We start from the raw sequence: 19,541 nt of genomic DNA, 5'->3' as shown, positions 1-19,541 counted from the left end.
CAGTCCTACTCCTCCATGCTGAGGCCCCAGTTGTAACAGTGGCTTTTGTGATGGGGACACCATCCATAATCATCCCCACCACTCCTGGGAGGCAGGGAAGAGGTAGTACAGATGGGGAACCGAGGCCCAGACAAGCCAAGGGTACATCCACGCAGAAACGCTAGTCATACAGCAGTAGGGCTGCAGTTGCGCTGCTGTAGTGTAGACACTTACTGCAGCAATTAAAGGGGTCTCCCATTACTGTTGTAACTCCACCTCTCTGAGAGATGGTAGTGGTGTCTACCCAAGGGCTTAGCTTCATTAAATCACACAGGACACAACATTTTCCACAGCCCTGAGTGATGTAGTTAAGCTGACCTAGCTTTGTAGCACAGACCAGCCCATAGTGATGTGCCTAAGGTCATACAGGCAGTTTGGGGTGGAGCAGGTCTCCAGAGTCTTAGGCTAGTGCCATAACCACTGAGCCATCGTGGGAAACAGAAGACTAATCTCGCCTTTGATGAGCAAAAACCCCTGTAAGCCCTTGGATCTCCTCAAAGCAACTGCAGTGCCAGAAAGGTGAATGGCAATTCTCTATCTACACACAAGTGAAGCTCTAAGTGAGATCCTCAGCAGATGTAAATCGGCATCAATGGCGCTGAGGATCTGGGCCGATCTACAGCTTTTATTCTTTAGGTCTCATACAGGAAGAAGTGCCTGGGGCTTCCCAGGACTCTTGGCAAACAATTTGGCAACTCTAGCTCAGTTACTTTCAAATATGCAACAACTACAAACTGATAAAGACGGCACACAAGCCTGCGCTGGGATTCCCTCCCCCAATTTCAACACTACCAATTTCTCTGTAGACTCACTGCTTTACATCCCAAACAGATCATAAAGGCTTTTATTGCGTGCCCGAGGAATGGATGCACCACTGTGTAAATTTATTGCTTTGCACAGTAGTTAGGGTCTGTTATGACCAGCACAGACTTGGCTGGAAAAGCCGACAGCAGCCAGAACAACTGAGCAGTCAGCAAAGCAAAGACTAAAATTAAGAACAGACTTGACTGTGTTTCAGAATTGCTGGCCCATGGTCATCGCTGCCCTAAACAAAGCCAGTGGGACCCTCTGCTTTTCACAGATGGAGACTCGTGAAATTATCATCATCTCGCTACGTCACCGCATGCTGATGGTGCATCACACCACAGCAGCTTAACAATGTCACTTCATTTGGGTCTCTCCCTAGCTGCTGGGAGGACAGAGGTCTCTTTCCTCTCCTCCTCCCAGTTCTGGATTGTGACCCAATACATGCCTGCTGGTATGGAGGGGAGGACAGCATTTGAGAAGCTAATCCCAGTAGCTTTCTGCTCTGCCGGAGCCACATATGCACTAGGCAGCATACCACCATGCTCCTGAGTGGGGTATTGGCCGTGTGACTGAACCTGGCACCTTGGGATCTTAAAGCATGAGCCTCTCCTGCCTGAGTTAAGAGACTAACCCAGGCTGGTCCAGGCTCAGCCACTATTAGAGGAGGGCAGAGCACTGCACAGGGTGGGACTTGCCTGCTCTTGATGGTCCAGGGCACTGAACAGAATGAGCTGAGCGCTGACCAGATACATGCATCCCAGAAGAGGAGCTGAGATGACTGCAAGCAGGGGCGGCTCTAGGCACCAGCAAAACAAGCTGGTGCCTAGGGCGGCCAAATCTAGGGGGCGGCAGGCTGCGCCGGCGGACCTGCCGCAGTCATGCCTGCGGGAGGTCCACCGGAGCCCCAGGACGACCGGACCTGCCGCAGGCATGACTGCGGAGGGAGCGCTCGTCCCGCGGCTCGGCTGGACCTCCCGCAGGCATGACTGCGGCAGCTCAAGCGGAGCCGCGGGATCCGCGAACCGTCCGCAGCCGCGGGGGGTCCAGCCGGGCCACGCGGGACCAGCGGACCCTCTGCAGTCATGCCCGCGGGAGGTCCGCTGCTCCCGCGGCTCGGGGGCGCCTCCCGCGCATGACTGCTTGGGGCGGCCAAAACTGTAGAGCCGCCCCTGACTGCAAGTGGTGTGTAAACGCTGGGCTGAAGCCCTCTCTCAGGCAGACACACATCTTGGCTCTGGATTGTTTGGCTGGCTTGTTCACCAATTTATTTATATTTACTAAATAATGAAATTAAAGCTCTAAAGAAAGGAGAGGGCAGAAAGAAAACACACCTTGCTGCAGAACAGGACACTTCGATCTGGGCTGCTGCCCTGCATGCCCCAGCGTTTGATGGCTCACTGTCCCAGGCCTTTGTTATTCTCCATTGTTCTGCTTTTTTGGCACCAAGGAAAGCAGTTTGTTTTATTTTCTGTTCTTCAGGCAGCCAATTAAGCATTTCAGGCACATTTAATCAGTGATGCTTTCATTTTATTTGTTTCGGCCAGACAGCCTCTAAACATTTGGCAAGACTGGTGCCAACTGGCGAGCACACGCTGCATTCTTACACAACGGCCAGCTGAACTGCATACATTTCAACAGACTTGACAGTCTAACTTCATTTAAAGAAATGAACCCTTAGGCGATTCCGGCTTGGAACTGCAAGGAGAGGAGTGCATGTTTATATACATCCTACTCTATGCTGGGAACACTGTGCCCCTCAAGACTGTTCACATCCCCGCTCTTAATCAAAATATAATTTAAACTGGGGTGGCTGAAGCCTGGCTCATGGGTCATTTAAAGGATTCTATAATGTGACACATAGCTGCCTTCACCTTTAATACAGAACTACAGGCTCCCAGCATACAATGCTCCACATAGAGCTGCAGTTGGGTCATGATGGAAAATAGCATGGCAGGAGCTGTACTCTCTGGAGTTTGCACATTAGTACTCAACATGGACTGAGCATGGCTGCAAGTGGCAACATTTCATGCAAATTAAGTGAGGTTCTCAGGTTCCTAGCAAATTACCAACACAGCTGTCAGTTCTTGGCACCTAAAGTGCACAAGCAAGGGTGCACAGGAAGAGGCGGTTACAGTGATGTTACACAGGCTGCAGCAGGACCAGGAAAATTAGCAACAGCCAGTGTCTGGCTAGGTGTGAGGGCTAGTCAGCCACACCTTAGGGTGAGGTCATTGCTTAAGAGCAGAGGAGAGGATGCACATTTTTGTTGACAGAAGTCAGGGTGCAGGATCTCTTCATGAGGGGGCTGGCCCCCTGTATAAAGCCAGGGTGTTAATCAGATTCCCACTGATTTACACTGGTTTCCCACAGTATTCTTGCCAGCAAGTTAAAAAAGTATGGATTGGATGAATGGACTATAAGGTGGATAGAAAGCTGGCTAGATTGTTGGGCTCAACAGGTAGTGATCAACTGCTTTATGTCTAGTTGGCAGCCAGTATCAAGTGGAGTGCCCCAAGGGTCGGTCCTGGGGCTGGTTTTGTTCAACATCTTTATTAACGATCTGGATGATGGGATGGACTGCACCCTCAGCAAGTTCGCAGATGACATTAAGCTGGGGGGAGAGGTAGATACGCTGGAGGGTAAGGATAGGGTCCTCAATGACCTAGACAAATTGGAGGACTGGGCCAAAAGAATTCTGATGAGGTTCAACAACGAAAAGTGCAGAGTCCTGCACTTAGGACGGAAGACTCTCATGCACTGCTACAGGCTGGAGACCGGCTGGCTAAGCAGCAGTTCTGCAGAAAAGGACTTGGGGATTACAGTGGACGAGAAGCTGGATATGAGTCAGCAGTGTGCCCTTGTTGCCAAGAAGGCTAATGGCTTATTGAGCTGCATTAGTAGGAGCATTGCCAGCAGATCAAGGGAAGTGATTATTCCCCTCTATTTGGCACTGGTGAGGCCACCTCTGGAATATTATGTCCAGTTTTGCCCCCCACCCCCACTACAGAAAAGATGTGGACAAACTGGATAGAGTCCAGCAGAAGGCAATGAAAATGATCAGGGGGCTGGGGCAAATGACTTACGAGGAGAGGCTGAGGGAACTGGGCTTATTTTGTCTGCAGAAGAGAAGAATGATGGGGAATTTGATAACAGCCTTCAACTACCTGAAAGGGGGTTCCAAAGAGGTTGGAGCTAGGCTGTTCTCAGAGGTGGCAGATGACAGAACAAGAAGCAATGTTTCTCAAGGTGCAGTGGGGGAAGAGGAGGTTATTCACCTTGTGCAGTAACTGACGTTCTTCGAGATGAGTGCCCCTGTGGGTGCTCCACTCTAGGTGTCGGTGCGCCCCTGTGCCTTTGATCAGAGATTTCTGCAGCAGTACTCGTACCGGCCACACATGCTCAGAGCCTGCCCCCTCGCTCTGAGTATACCTCTAGTGAGCATGCGCGGCCAGTTCCCTCAGTTCCTTCTCTACAACGGAGACTACCCCAACTCCGAAGTAGAGGGGAGGAGGGTGGGTAGTGGAGCGCCCACAGGGGCACTCATCTCGAAGAACATCAGTTACTGCACAAGGTGAGTAACCTCCTCTTCTTCTTCGAGGAAGAAGGGTGCTCCACTCTAGGTGACTTCGAAGCAGTGTATCTCAAGGAGATTGGGACTTCGGATCTGATAGGAATGCAGTAGATAATACTGCCCTGCCTAATCGAGTATCAGAGAGAGGGCCCTGAGTAAGGGCGTAGTGTTTGACAAATATGTGTTCGGAGGACCAAGTGGCTGCTCTACAAATGTCAGTCAATGGTACTTTACGTAAGAAGGCTACAGAGGTAGATACAGATCTAGTGGATTGTGTTCTAATCAATGCTGGAGGTGTAACATTTTTTATCTGATAGAGTCGTATGCAATCGGAGATCCAGTTTGAAAGTCTCTGGGTAGAGATAGGCATGCCTTTGGAGCGCTCCGCGATGGAGACAAAGAGTCTAGGAGAGTTTCTGAAGGGTTTGGTTCTGTCCAAATAGAAGGATAAGGCCCTGCGCACATCAAGTGTGTGCATTGTGGCTTCGAAGGAGTTTGCATGTGGTTTCGGAAAGAAAGTTGGTAGACGTATTGGTTCATTGATGTGAAATGAAGCGTGAACTTTTGGAAGGAATTTCGGGTGTAGGAATAGGGTAACTTTGTCCTTGAAGAAGAGCGTATATGGTGGATCTGCCATAAGGGCTGCTATCTCTCCTGCCCGTCTGGCGAAGGTAATCGCCACCAAAAAGGCTGTTTTCATCGAGAGGTGCAATAGGGAGCAGGTGGCTAAGGGCTCAAAGGGTTGATGAGTTAGACAGGACAATACTAGGTGAAGATCCCATGCAGGGGTAGGTGGCTTAATGTCTGGATATAAGGTTTGGAGTCCCGTAAGGAAACGCTTGGTGATGGGATGAGCAAAGACCGAGGTATTGTCAACTGTATCATGAAAGGTTGTGATGGCAGCTAAGTGGACTCTGATGGAGCTGAAGGAAAGGCCGGATTGCTTAATGTCAAATAGGTAGTCGAGTATGCAGGGTAGAGGTGCCGAGGTAGGAGACAGTTGTTTAGTTGAACACCATTCTGTGAATCGCTTCCACTTTCGGAGATAGGTGGTACGGGTGGATTGTGTTCTGCTGTGTGGAAGCACCCTCTGAACTTGGTCAGAACAGTCTAGTTCTCGTTGGGAGAACCATGCAGGTACCAGGCTTTGAGATGAAGCATGGAGAGATTTGGGTGAAGAAGCCGGCCGTGTTGCTGTGATAAAAGGTTCAGGATGAGAGGCAGTGAGATCGGTGGTCGAATTGACATTCTAGTGAGGAAAGGGAACCACGGTTGTCTCGGCCATCAAGATCACCCTGGCAAGGTCTGTTCGTATATTTATGAGGACCCTGTTGAGCAATGGTATTGGGGAAAATGCATAAAGTAAGTCCCGGTGCCATGGGATCATGAATGCGTCTCCGAGGGAGTGTTTGCCCAGTCCCGCCCTGGAGCAAAAATTGAGGCATTTCGTGTTTTTCGCAGTTGCAAAGAGATCTATGGTTGGGTGACCCCAAGTGCGAAATATGTTGTAAATGATTCCCTCATCTATCTCCCATTCATGCTCCGAAGGGAAATGTCTGCTTAACTTGTTGGCAGTGGTGTTCATCACCCCTGGGAGATAAACAGCTGATATGTGGATGTGGTTCGCAAGACACCAATTCCAGAGTTTTATGGCCTCTGAGCAAAGAGAGTGGGAGCGAGCCCCTCCTTGTCTGTTTATGTAGAACATGCAGGCAATGTTGTCTGTCATTATGCGTACATGCTGATTCTTGATTAGTGGCAGGAAGTGGCGGCAGGCATTCCGTATAGCTCGAAGACCTAGAACATTTATGTGCAGGGAGGTCTCGGAAGGAGACCATAGCCCGTGGACTGTTTGGTGAGAGATGTGGGCCCCCCAGCCAGTGAGAGATGCATCGGTCGCCATTATCAGAGTTGGGGAGGTCTGGAGGAAGGGGACTCCAGAGCAGAGGTTGTAGGGGACTGTCTACCATAGGAGAGAGTCTTTGACTCGGTAGGGTATGGCCAGGTGTTTGTTTAGTGAGTGCACGTGGCCAGCCAAGCTTGGAAGCACCTCATGTAGAGACGTGCATTCTGGACCACGAAGGTGCACGAGGCCATGTGCCCTAGTAGTTGGAGGCAGTCTCGGGCGGTGACCCGGGGGCTGTTGCGAAGTCTTGTAGCCAGCAGTTTTATGGTATTGAATCGGTCGGGTGGGAGAGATGCCAGCCCGGTTGTGGAGTCGAGGCTCGCTCCTATAAACTCCAGGTGCTGGGTAGGACTTAATATGGATTTGCTTCTGTTTATTTGCAGGCCCAGAAATTGGAAGCAATCGATGGTGAGTTGTGTGAAGCAGAGGGCTTCGTCGAATGTGGAGGCCTTGAGAAGGCAATCGTCGAGGTAAGGGAATATTATGACCCCTTTTTTCCTGAGGTAGGCAGTGACTACCGCTAGGAGCTTGGAGAAAACTCAGGGGGCAGTGGAAAGGCCGAAGGGTAGAACTCTGTATTGGAAATGCGTTGAGCCGAGGGTAAAACGAAGGAAACGTCTGTGGGCCGGGTGGATAGTGACGTGAAAATAGGCATCTTGTAGGTCAAAGGCTGAAAACCAATTGCCCTGCTCCAGGGCTGGAATTATGGTGGTGAGAGTAACCATCTTGAACTTTTGCTTTTTGATAAATTTGTTGAGCCGCCTGAGGTCGAGGATCGGTCGCCATCCTCCAGTTTTCTTTTCTGTTAAAAAATGGGAGTAGAACCCTTTCCCCTTGTGGCATTCGGGCATGAGTTTGATAGCCCCCAGATGGAGATGATGTACTTCTTGCTGGAGGTGTAGCTCGTGAGAGGGGTCCCTGAAGAGGGACAGGGAGGGTGGGTGGTAAGGAGAGGAAGGGGATAGAATACCCAGTTGTGATGACCTCTAGAACCCACTTGTCAGTGGTAATATTCTGCCATTGGTGCAAAAATGGCCGTAGGCTGTGTCCAAAGATAGTTGTAGGTGGTGCATACGCTGAAGTTGGGACGATGTTTACGAGACCCTCAACCAAAGGTTCAAATCTGCTTATTAGTTGGAGGAAGTTGGAGCATCCCGGAAGAATTGGGGCGACGCTGCTGATATCTGGATCTCTAGCGTTGGTGTTGCTGTTGTTGATCCTGAGATCTTGTGAAATGCTGAGTATATGGGGGGTAGCGTGGACGGTGGTAAGGTCGATATCTGTACTGTCGCCTTCTGGTCGTAGGGGTTTGGATTCCTAAGGACCGAAGAGTTGCCCTTGACTCCTTCATTGAGTGAAGCACCTCATTCGTGGTGGAAGCAAAGAGTTTAGCACCATCAAAAGGGAGATCCTCTATGGTACTCTGAACCTCACGAGGAAAAAGGGAAGAGGAGAGCCACAAACCTCGGCGCATGACCACCGCCGTAGCGGTGGATCTTGCTGCGGTATTGGCTGTATCCAGAGCTGCTTGAAGAGCCTTGCATGATATGATTTGGCCCTCGGAAACTAAAGCTGTAAACTGTTGTTTCTTCTGGTCTGGAATGTGTTCAATAAAGTCCATGAACTTCTTATAGTTTCTATGGTCGTACTTTGCCAGAACTGCGGTATAATTGGCAATTCGAAATTGTAAGGTTGAAGAGGCATACACTTTGCGACCCAGCAGGTCTAAGCGTTTGCTTTCCTTGTTGGCTGGGGTATGGCGGAAATACTGTTGTTTGTTCCTTTGATTGGCTGCGTCCACTACCAGTGAGTTTGGCGCAGGATGTGAGAAAAGGAATTCAGAGCCCTTAGAGGGAATGAAATATTTACGGTCTGCTTGTTTGCAGGTAGGCTGGCTTGTGGCTGGAGCCTGCCAGATGGACTTAGCGGGTTCCAGAAGGGCTGCATTGATTGGTAATGCCAGTCTGGATGAAGAAGAGGGTTGCAGGATGTCCGTTAACTCATGTTGTTGGTCTGGTACTTCCTGTAGATTGATTCTAAGCTCGCTGGCAACCCTTTTAAAGAGATCCTGGAATTTCGAAAAATCATCTGAGGACGTTAGAGGGGAGCGAAGTAAAGCTTCTTCAGGCATTACTTCAGTTGGTACTTCAGTTGGTACTGGGTCAGGAGCAGGAGTTAATTGATCCTGAGAATGGGAGGGTGCCGCCAAGTGAGTCATATCATTTGGACGTTCGCGTCTCGTCGAATTGGAATAGCGGGTGTGCTGCCGAGGGAAAGATGCCCATGGGGCCCAATACTGTCATGGTTGTGGAAAAGGCATAGGCGGTGCCATCCAGGGGTTAACACACCAGGAGGCAGGGTCTCGAGGACAGTCTGAGACAATTTTCCTGTGCCCGCGGGTGACAAGAGTCCGAGGATGGAATTCTGATTGCATTGAAACATCACCCTGTAGTTCCTCTTCCTCTTCACTGGAGGAAGGCTGTTCGGACCCTGAATCATTCATAAGGGAGAAGCAGTCTTTAAGGAAGGGCGATTGCAGCATAGGTGACACTAAGAGGTCACTTGACTGTGTAAACGGCAGCGCTGAGGCAGCTGAAGGTGAAGGCTGATAGAATTGCTGTGAGGGAACCTGATATGTCGGCACCGCGTTCGTCGCAGTCCCGATGGGTGCCGTAATCGAGGCAGGCAACTGAAAACCTGTCGCCTCGGCACCGGGGCTTTGCGCTGCCGCCGAAAGCACAGGAAGGTTTAATGCGGTGCCGGAGGAGCCCGGCTCGTCAAAAGTGCTCAGGCGGGGGAGCACCGGTAAGGAGACCGTGGATCTGACCGGAGAAGGTTTGTGTCTAAGGGCTTCTTTTGAATTTGACAGAAGGTGCCCTCATTTTGCTGTTTTCTTCTGCTTTTTAGAAGTGGGAGAGCTGTGTCGGTGAGCGGAGGCAGAGTCTGCTCCAGGGTCTGAGGCGGACCCTAAGGATTTTTGAAGTAGAATAAGTTTAAGTTTTAGCTCCCTGTCTTTTCTCGCTCTGGAGCTTAGTTAAGTGCAGTGAGCACATTTTTGGGGAATGTGGGTCTCCCCCAAACATTTTATGCACTGTGAATGTCCATCCGAGAGAGGGATAGCATCCTTACAGGAGGAGCAGTGCTTAAAGCCTGTGGAGCCAGGCATGTCTGAAGCGGCTGAGAGAAAATTATTCTTTTTTTTTTTTTTTTTTAAATGGTAGAAAAAAGGGTAAGTAACACTAACTAACAAGAAACTGTCTAACAACAAGTTATTTTAAGATGAGGAAAGAAATTCTTTAACGAGTCTGCTGAGCTCCATCTCAAGCCAGGGATGGTAGAGAAGGAACTGAGGGAACCGGCCGCGCATGCTCACTAGAGGTATACTCAGAGCGGGGGGCCAGGCTCTGAGCATGCGTGGCCGGTACGAGTACTGCTGCAGAAATCTCCGATCAAAGGCGCAGGGGTGCACCGACACCTAGAGTGGAGCACCCACAGGGACATTTTTCGAAGAAGAAGTCTGCGTTGCATATTAGGAAACACTATTTCACTAGAGGGTAGTGAAGCACTGGAATGGGTTACCTAGGGAGGTGGTGGAATCTCCATCCTCAGAGGTTTTTAAGGCCCGGCTTGACAAAGCCCTGGCTGGGATGATTTAGTTGAGGTTGTGAGCAGGAGGTTGGACTAGATGACCTCCTGAGGTCTCTTCCAACCCTAATCTTCTATGATTCTATGATCTGAGGTAGGGATTGGAGGAATTAATTTGCACTACTGCACTTCTCCATTCATCTGAGTCTTCTCTTCAGCACTGACTCAAATTGCAGCCTCACCAAAGCAGAGAGGTTGCCCCCTCCAGCAAGCAGGGGTCTCTTCCCACTGTCTGGCTACTGAGAGATAGACAGGCAGGGAGGACAGGAACACCCAGGGTCGGACTATATGATCACAAATGGTCCCTTCAGGACCTGGAATATATGAATCTTTAAGCCTCTGTCTCCCTCAAGTTCATGAACTGAAATTCCATTTCCTTTAAAGCTGGCCTTGCGCTCCCAGTGCTGAAGCCTCTTCCAGTGATAAACAAGACTGACATCACATCCAGTAAGTGCAGTTCCCAGGGCACTATGGCACCTGGAGGAAAACAGCTGATTCCCAAACAACAGGCGCTTGCAGCAATGAATATTACCCACCTATCACCGGAGTCAGAGATGGGCTCTGCACATTCTCATGCTTGGGATGTACCAATGGCGCAGCTTCAACTGGCAGAACCTTCTAGCAGCAGTGCCCACTAAAGCCCTCCCACCCGCTTCTCTCAGTGCTCCTGAATCCTGTTAGGGCAAGACTATAAAAGGGGATGCTATACTCTGGCCCCCTTCCTTGATCCAAACAGGACTCCAAGGAAGAGAAGGCGGCAGGTGGGGAGTGTGAACATGCAAAGTCCATCTCAAGGAACTCCGGTTACAGCTGAGTAACCTTCAGTTCTTCTTCAAGGGGCCGTTACACATTCCCAGGACTTCTGCAATGTCGGATCCACAGCACTCCTGCCTCTGGACTGCATGCTAGTTACACACTGACTGTCATACTGAGCCTCTAATCTGGCTGCCAGATCAAGGGAACAGGGTTTCATAAGGGCGTCACAAGCTGCAGGTGGCAGCGCTATAGATCTCTAAAGTTGGGGCAGGTCTAAGGTAGGCCACGGACACTGCCTTGGCCCTTGTGCAGTGTGATCCAAGCCCCATTGGGACAGGAACAGAGATCTGCTGCGCCATTCCTCCACACAAAGCCTCACCCACATACACAGGCACTCTGATGCGACTGATTTCTATTCTTTCCCCAGAGGAGCTGCACAGTGTGGGTGATTTATGAACTGCTCAGACCTGTCCAGCTAGAAAGCTGAGGCTCTCCTGCTATCTAAAGCATGTAACTTTGCCTCCCCTGAGTGAGGTCTAGGGAAAATATACCGGCAAGTTAATGGACTGGTTAAGTGAAATTCTGTCACCACCTCAGAGAGGAACTGATGGTGTGGATGAAGAACCACTTTGTTTGTGGAGGGCTATAAAAGATGGGGCAGCTGTCAGAGCCTTTAGCTCACTTGCTCTTCTAGCAGATGCCATGGTCACAAGGAAGCCTGTCAACTGAAAAGTGAAGCAGGGAACATTGTTCCAAAGCTCAAACAGAGCCTCCATGAGCTAAGTACCAAGACTGAGGTCCCATGTTGGGTTGGTTCTTTGACTGCAGCATAGACATTCATCAGTCCCTTCAAAAGTCTCTGTACTGCATCATGACTAAATCTGGGCTGTAAAGTAATTAAAAAATGAATTGGGATTAATCGCGCTGTTAAACAATAATAGAATACTATTTATATACTGGTAAATATTTTTTGATGTTTTCCACATTTTCAGTATATTGATTTTAATTACAACACAGAATACAAAGTGTACAGTGCTCACTTTATATTTATTATTATAAATATTTGCACTGTAAAAATAAAAGAAATAGTATTTTTCACGTAATACAAGTACTGTATTGCAATCTCTTTCTCATGAAAGTTGAACTTACAAATGTAGAACTGTATTTAAAAAAATCTACATTTATAAGTTGCACTTTCACGATAAAGAGATTCCACTATGGTACTTGTATGAGGTTACTTGAAAAATACTATTTCTTTTATCATTTTTACAGTGCAAATACTCAGGACACAAAGGGGAAGGTAGAGCCTGATCTAGCCTCAGACTGTGGATCTGAGGTGGCTGTATGGGAGGCAGTACCAGCCCTGATAAAGGAAGGATTGAGCCAGGTGAGGTATTTCCCCCAGGGGAGTCGGTACATGCTCTAGGGAGGGGTTCCTGTATATCTGGGGAAGCCTGCACCTGCCAGGGAGTGGGTTTAGTAAGTTTCCCCAGAGAGGAAAACAAAAGAAGATAAATTGGCCCAACCATCTGTGGTTTCTTTCCAGTATCTTTCTGCCCTGAGGACAATGTGTTCCATGTTGTGTGAAGGGCTTTCTGATCCGACTGTGGATCCAGGTGCTGAACTTAAGCGACTATGGTAATCATGGACCTGGGAGGGACCAATGAATCCAAGGTGACTTCAAGTGCTTCATTGGCAATACCTCTGGAACCCAAAGCCTTGTTTCCTCAGGAATATAAGTCTTAAAAAAGGCTTTTGCCCTCCACATCGCCCCTTGATGTGCATCTGGGTTCCAAGGCATGAGGCTGAAATTGCAGAACTGATCCATCAGTGTAAAAGCTAGTTAAGGTGGTACTGGGAATCATTTGTTCTGACAAATCTGGGACACAGAGCTCTGGTGAGGCTCCTGGTCTGTCTGCTACTGTGGCTGGAGGGAACTGAGGTAGGCAGAACACAGCACCACCTTTTATAGCTTTACCCTCAGAACAGTCTGGAACAGAGGAGCGCTCTGACGGGCACCATTTTGAGAAGGTTCCACTGGTCCACACTGCACCACTGGCATATCCCGAGGGTGGAAACATGCAGAGTCCATTGGAAGACGAGTACTTAGGATTACATGGTGTGTTCGGTCGCAGGTCTCAAGGGCTTTACAGAGATGAGAAAATACTAATTCCCACTTTACAGATGGGCTAGAACATCGAGCCAGTGCTGTCTCACCAATCTGCTCACAAGGATCAGTGTAGCAGCCCCATCTCTTCCTTCTGCTCCCAAAACCTAAGCACACTGGCTGTGCAACATGTGTTGTGGGGGACACATGCTGCAGTGCTGCTGCTGAGCACAGGGCTCCAATATGGCAACTCAGATTTCTACCACCAAGCTAGATGAGGAGGAAGTTCCCCTGCAAGAACAGCAGGCCTGAGGGGAGGCGTATGTATGAAGTCATTCTGTCCTCAGCTGCTAGCCAGGGCAGGATCGCTCCCTACAACGTGTTCTCCAGGGCGTTGGTCAGTCTCATTCTAAGTGACCCAAAGGATGGAGAAAATTCCCTAGCCAGTGGTAGATCTCACCACTTCCTCTTCCTGGTTTTCACCCTGTTGCTCCCAGTTAAGCTCCTGCACCATCTTATATAACTCCTCTCCCTGCTGCTTTCCATCCTTCATGCACCTGCACATTTCTACCGCCGACTGGCTGTCGCTTTGCTATACATATTTGTTTCTTGTAATACTTCCTCATAACCAAACTCTCTAGCTCCTATCCCATTTTTCTGAGAGGAAGGTGCCCGGCAGCTTATGCCCTACCGTAGGTTGTTCTAAGTAGGGCCCTATACAGATGGGTTACTAGATTTCTGCTCAGTGAGGCAACCTTATGTATGCAGCCCAGCAAAGCTTTGGCTTTTTTGCTGCTATATTGCATTCCAAGCTCTGTCTCAATTGTTTTCCACTAATTTGCCTAGTTACTGCTGCTTTCCCATGCCCTGCATCTCCCTCCCATGGAATATCTGTGCTTTGGATCTGCCCCCCCACCATGCAGTCACTCATTGTTTTCCCAGGATATCATATTTTATTTCCCATTTCCTCTGTGTCCCTTTGTAAGGTTCTCTCTGTCTTTCCCGGTCTATCTCTGTTTGACTCCACCCTCTCTTTAAATCATCAGCTCAGGTGTAGGTTTAGTCAAGGCCAAAGAGCTCCTCAGATTTAGTGAACAGTTCTCTTCCTTCAGCCCCTCCTGGCTGATGAGAGCCAGTATAAAACAACTGACACAAACTACTAAAAAAGTGATCATCAGTGACTCCCTTTCTCTTGGAAGTGAACTTGCTATAGCCCACTCTGAAAACACAAGTCAACATGACCAAAATAAACCCAATAGTTGATGCATAAAATCTTCCCAACTATCTTCCTTTCTTTGACTTTCCTTTCCTAGGCCAGCTCATTGAGAAAGTAGCTACGACCAAGATCCGAAAACAGGCGACACTGGTGGTCATCTGGGACTCTTTGCACCCAGGCGTTAGACTGGGACACAGAACAGACACCGCTCTAATGGATGAGCTCCACATCCCCAAGAGCACCTTCAGGGATATGTCCTGCCTACCCTCCTCTTCAGTATTACATGGAACCACTTGGAAAGATGCCAAGACACCCCTGGGCTCTGCTGCCAGCAATATACCAACAATGTTCAGCTGGACATTTGGTTTTTTAACATGCAACCGGCACCACCACAAGGATGTCCCAGCACCTTCAAGAGATCAGCACCAGGAGAGCAGCTGACTCAAACTGAGCTCAGGCTGGGAAGAGAAAACATCCTAAGGAAATAGCTGAACCCCAAAGCACCTCCCTCCCATCCATCTGCCTTCCATTCTTAACTGCTGCTAAGCCTCCAGGTCTGTACTAACCCTGGACAAGTAGGTAGTGAGCTAAGAGACTTCTCCCCTTTCTTCCTAGGGTAACAGGCAGTATAGAAAACCCTGTGACTAGATAGACACAGGCCGCATGTATACACAATTTTTCTGTTTGCAGTATAACTAGCTTGCCCTCCATCTGTCCTCCTCAGGGGCTCCCTTCTGCTAGCAGAGATGCCTGTGTGTATTTGGAAGATGATTACAGCTAGGTGACTAGAATCCATCCCCCAAACGCTCTTACAATCCAGTTAACAATATGATCATACCACATGGCCCCACTCTACTCCATCATCTTTATTTTTCAACCTTCTTTTAACTGAAAAAATTATTCTAAACATATACATTGAAGTATAAACCACCAATTTACAGTTCATGCTAGAAGCAGCAGTCCTTTCTCTGGTTTGATTTCAGTAAAAGCAGGCTTTAATTTAGAGTGCATGAGAGACAGGGATCGGAATTCAGTTTGGCAAATGGAGCTCTGGGCACATGGTTCCTATTAAGAATGTCCATCTGGATCTTCCACAAAGGCCCCATGCCTTTTGCATACATTTTGAATGATTTATCATGTACAATACAGAGGCAGAAGTTCTTTCTTCCTTCCTTCCCCACAACTGTTTAGAGGTGGTTGTAAATCCAAGGTGGTAATCATAAACCACAAGTTTGTACAGCACTCCAGAATGCCAAGACATTCCTAAAGTTAGACTCTAATCAAATTTATGGGGGGAAGAGTACATTATTGAACAGAATACATGATGCAAAATAATCTGCTCCCCGAGTTTACATCATATGTAGTCCTCTCAACTCCTGTAAGCTACCATGTATTTCTGTACGGAGCCTCATTTATCTCCCTAGCATGAATGACTTGTAGCACTGTGTGTGTTCACAAGAGAACATAAAATGTTATACTTTTCAGGAGTCCCTTTCTTACAAAACAGCATCGGCACTAATCCACTAATCAAACACCCACTGTTTTCTCATAGGTTTGTTAATAGGCATTTGTGTTGTGCAGTCCAGCACACACCTTCTGATTTGTATTTTAACTGATCCAGCTGATACCAGGAGTTTTAAATGGACACTGATGTGACACAAATCTTTTCTACAGTGTTTCTACCTCTACACAAGATTGTTAAAACTGAATACTAAGGTCAAATTCACTGTTCCCCAGTACTGCTTTTGGTGATCTTTCTGCAAACCACTTATGGTTCATTCAGTAAAACAAAACTGCTCAGTTTCAGTTTCCCTGCAGCACATGGTCCTGTGGTGTATCCAGCATGGCAGAAGGGTACATTTTAGAGCAGGGACGGGCAAAGTTTTTGGCCTGAGGGCCGCATCGGGTTTCGGAAATTGTATGGAGACTGTGCCTCCCCAAACAGCCAGGCATGGCCCAGCCCCTGCCCCCTATCCACCCCCAACCCCCGCTTCGCCCCGGACCCCTGCCCCATCAACCCCCCCCACCCCCCGGTTCCCTGTCCCCTGACCATCCCAGAACCCCCACCCCTGACTGCCCCATCCAACCCCTCGTCTGATTCTTGACTGCCCCCCCGGGACTCCTGCCCCATCCAGCCACCCCTTCTCCCTGTCCCCTGACTACCCCTGGAACCCATCCCCAACTGCCCCCACTGCCCCATCCAACCCACCCTCTCCTTCCTGACTGCCCGCTCCCCCTCCCCGGGACCCCTGCTCCCATTCAACCCCCCGTTCCCTGCCCTATGACTGCCCCGCTCCCTGACCACCACCCCAAACTCCCCTGACCTCTCTCCAACACCCCTGCTCCCTGCCTCCTTATCGTGCTGCCTGGAGCACCTGTGGCTACTGGCCGCCCAGCTGGAGACAGCCACGCACCGCGCAGCACAGAGCACCGGGTCAGGCCCCAGCTCTGCAGCTGTGCTGTCCCAGGAACTCGCAGCCCCGCCGCCCAGAGTATTGCACCAGCGGTGGGGCGAGCTGAGGCTGCGCAGGAGGGGAAACAGCAGGGGAGGGGCCAAGAGCTAGCCTCCCGGGCCAGGAGCTCAGGGGCCGGGCACACGCCACTGGACAGTTCAGAACAGCTGAAGTGTGCTCAGTAAATGTCCCTAGAATTGGGCATCTTGAGAGGTGTGTGCGCAAGAGTGGGGAGTTAAGAGTCCCCTGTTGGTCCAGCAGAACCCAGATCTGTTGACCTTTGGGGCATGGGATAAACACATTTCTCTTGGCTGGTGCTCAGAGTTTTAGCTTTAGCAGACAAGTGAGCTCTGTTATTAACTAATTCTGTGTGCTTGCTTTAGTGTCTGTACAGCAGCCACAGACAGGTTAAAACAATGAAAAATAAATAAGCACCAGGCCCTGGGGTTTCTGCAGGCTGCCCTTTCGTACTGAAGAAGACGACAGCTGTGGACTACCTTTTTTAGAATTCCACAGGCCACAGACCACAGTGCAGCGGTCACGCCTATAGAAACATTTGCACTTCACAACCAACCCGTTACCACATCCAACACTGGGCAGATGATGGATGTCATTGTATATTATGACTTGTCAAGCACATGGAGTTCAGCTTCCTAGCCAGAGCCATAAAGATACTAAGAGAAATATTCTCCTCAATGTATTATTTTTGGATTTCGCAACAGCTAGTGGTCTGTCTCTCAGAACAGTAAGGTGGCAGGAGGTGGGGGAAGCTCACCTTTGATGATGCTGAGGATTTCTTGGACTTTGTGTGGCTCGTTGCGGTCTGGCCTGCAGCTCGGTGTGATCTCCAGCACGTAATCAGGACCATACTTTGTGAAAAACTGCAGGGAAAGGGAAATCAGCAAAGTTGTCACTGTGCAGGGCAGAAATGGTTTGGGTGAGGTTCAAGAAGAACTGTCCTGAAAACAATGCAGTAGGCGGAAGCATCTGAGGTGGGACTAGGGTAGTAGAGACAGACTCCCATCCTTGTTGTTCGCTAGGTTCCAAGTGTGCTCCTGATATCCCAAAGAAAGAGCTTTTGTCTCTCTCTAATTTAGTGCTATTTCCCCATCTCTATTAAGGAGACTGAGTTTCTTCCCAGCTTTACCACTGATCCACTCATCTGTAAAATACCTCTTCCCCTCCAAGGTGGCTCACATAACTTAATTAATTAATGCATGTGTTACGGAGCTTCTACCTGCTTGAACTCTACAACTGCTCTAACAATTCAAGTTCCATATATGAGCCATATTTTACAGCACTGCAGCTGTGAATACAATTTTATTTGTCATCCCCCTTGGCACATACGGCAAATCCATTTAGCATTGTTATATCACACACGGGTACCTGCACACCTGCCTGTATTAAATGAGAACACACAATGAAATCAACACTCTGGCTGGATTTCCTTGTGCTAGAGTGGTGACACTTTGAACCCACCCCCCTGCACAGCTCTAGCACAATACATTCTTTCACTGGCATCCCTGCACACTGGGAAGGTGCTACATCAGATAGGAAATACAGTAAGGAACAGGGCTACGCACAAGGCTGTTAACATACCTCTCCATACGACGTGCTACAGATGTGCAACTAAGTCTATAGGAGAAAAACTGCAGTTTTTTATATTAATACAGAATACCATAAATTATTGCATGAGCACACAATACTGAGCACAGAACCAGCACATGGGAGGTTTTAAAAATTCAGCTGGTTTTGAGTTAAGTGTGTTAAAAAAAGTATACATTTGAATTTAAACTTAGCCTAAAAGGTTGGCCAGTTTACGAGAAAGTAATTAGGCATGCAGGAATCAGGCTTATTCTATAAAATTAAGGGAAAGCCAAACTAGTTGTACTTCCCCATGTGATTAAATGATACACAGGGGGAATGTAGGAAAGGTGTCATTTGGCAGCTCCAGCAGCTGAGATCCCCTGTTTATCTACAAAAACGTACAGCACAGGCAGCAGCTGTGAAAGCTTTCCCCCATTGAGCCAATAAGGTGCTTCAATTCTGATGATCAGCAACCATCTCCAGGAGAGGAGACGAGAAATCTCCATAGCTCAGTTAGTTCTTAACTTTCTTGGCAGCCTTGGCAAGAAGTGCCAATTGTGACAACAAATTTTGACATGGACCCCTGTTCCCTAGGACAGAGCTTCCAGATCACATAGACCAGACACTCAACACACAGCTAAGACTTCATTCAGTTCATTATTGACTTGGGTGGGATTTGAGTCTGTGACAGAGTTGAAAGGTTTTGTTTCTGGTTTCCACTCTCCTAAAACTATCCACGTACGGGTGCTATGATTGAGGAACACAAATATGGGTAACTGTGTTCTAAGAGAAGTGCTGGATGGCTTTACAGTGGAACAGAATTGGAGTTGTTTATTTAACCCTCCATTAAAGGATAAATATCGTATTTCAGAGGAAGTTGCAGCATATCTTTCATCATTTCATGCCCTCATTTCAGCCCATAAAACAATACAAAAGGACTAGGGCTGTCAAGTGATTAAAAAAATAATAGAATACCATTTATTTAAATATTTTGGATGTTTTCTACATTTTCAAATATATTGATTTCAATTACAACATAGAATACAAAGTATACAGTGCTCACTTTATATTTATTTTTATTACAAATATTTGCACTGTAAGAAACAAAAGAAATTGTATTTTTCAATTCACCTAACACAAGTATTGTAGTGCAATCTCTATCATGAAAGTTGAACATACAAATGTAGAATTATGTACAAAAAATAACTGCATTCAAAAATAAAACAATGCAAAGTTTTAGAGCCTACAAGGCTAGTCCTACTTCTTGTTCAGCCAATTGCTCAAACAAGTTTGGTTACAATTTGCAGGAGATAATGCTGCCTGCTTCTTGTTTACAACATCAACTGAAAATGACAACACGCATTCGCATGGCACTGTTGTAGCTGGTGACACAAGATATTTACGTGCCAGATGCACTAAAGATTCATATGTCCTTTCATGCTTCATCCATCCTT

General features: G+C 48.2%; 1 protein-coding gene across 5 annotated transcripts in view; it reads right to left on the bottom strand.

Moving 5' to 3' along the window:
• HDAC8 (histone deacetylase 8) overlaps positions 1-19,541 on the bottom strand; it is a 114,750-nt gene that overhangs the window by 2,931 nt on the left and 92,278 nt on the right. For all 5 annotated transcript variants that reach the window (XR_005584723.1, XM_039488784.1, XM_039488785.1 and 2 more), the window contains one exon: positions 17,276-17,381. Coding sequence is in view for 4 of the 5 variants with exons in the window: in XM_039488784.1 (XP_039344718.1) it covers positions 17,276-17,381 (106 nt within the window). In the remaining variant the exon portion in view is untranslated. The remainder of the gene's footprint in view (positions 1-17,275; positions 17,382-19,541) is intronic.

Source organism: Mauremys reevesii, linkage group 9, assembly GCF_016161935.1.
Source record: "Mauremys reevesii isolate NIE-2019 linkage group 9, ASM1616193v1, whole genome shotgun sequence".
In the NCBI taxonomy this organism is placed as follows: Eukaryota; Metazoa; Chordata; order Testudines; family Geoemydidae; genus Mauremys; species Mauremys reevesii.
This window is presented reverse-complemented; position numbering and strand designations above follow the sequence as displayed.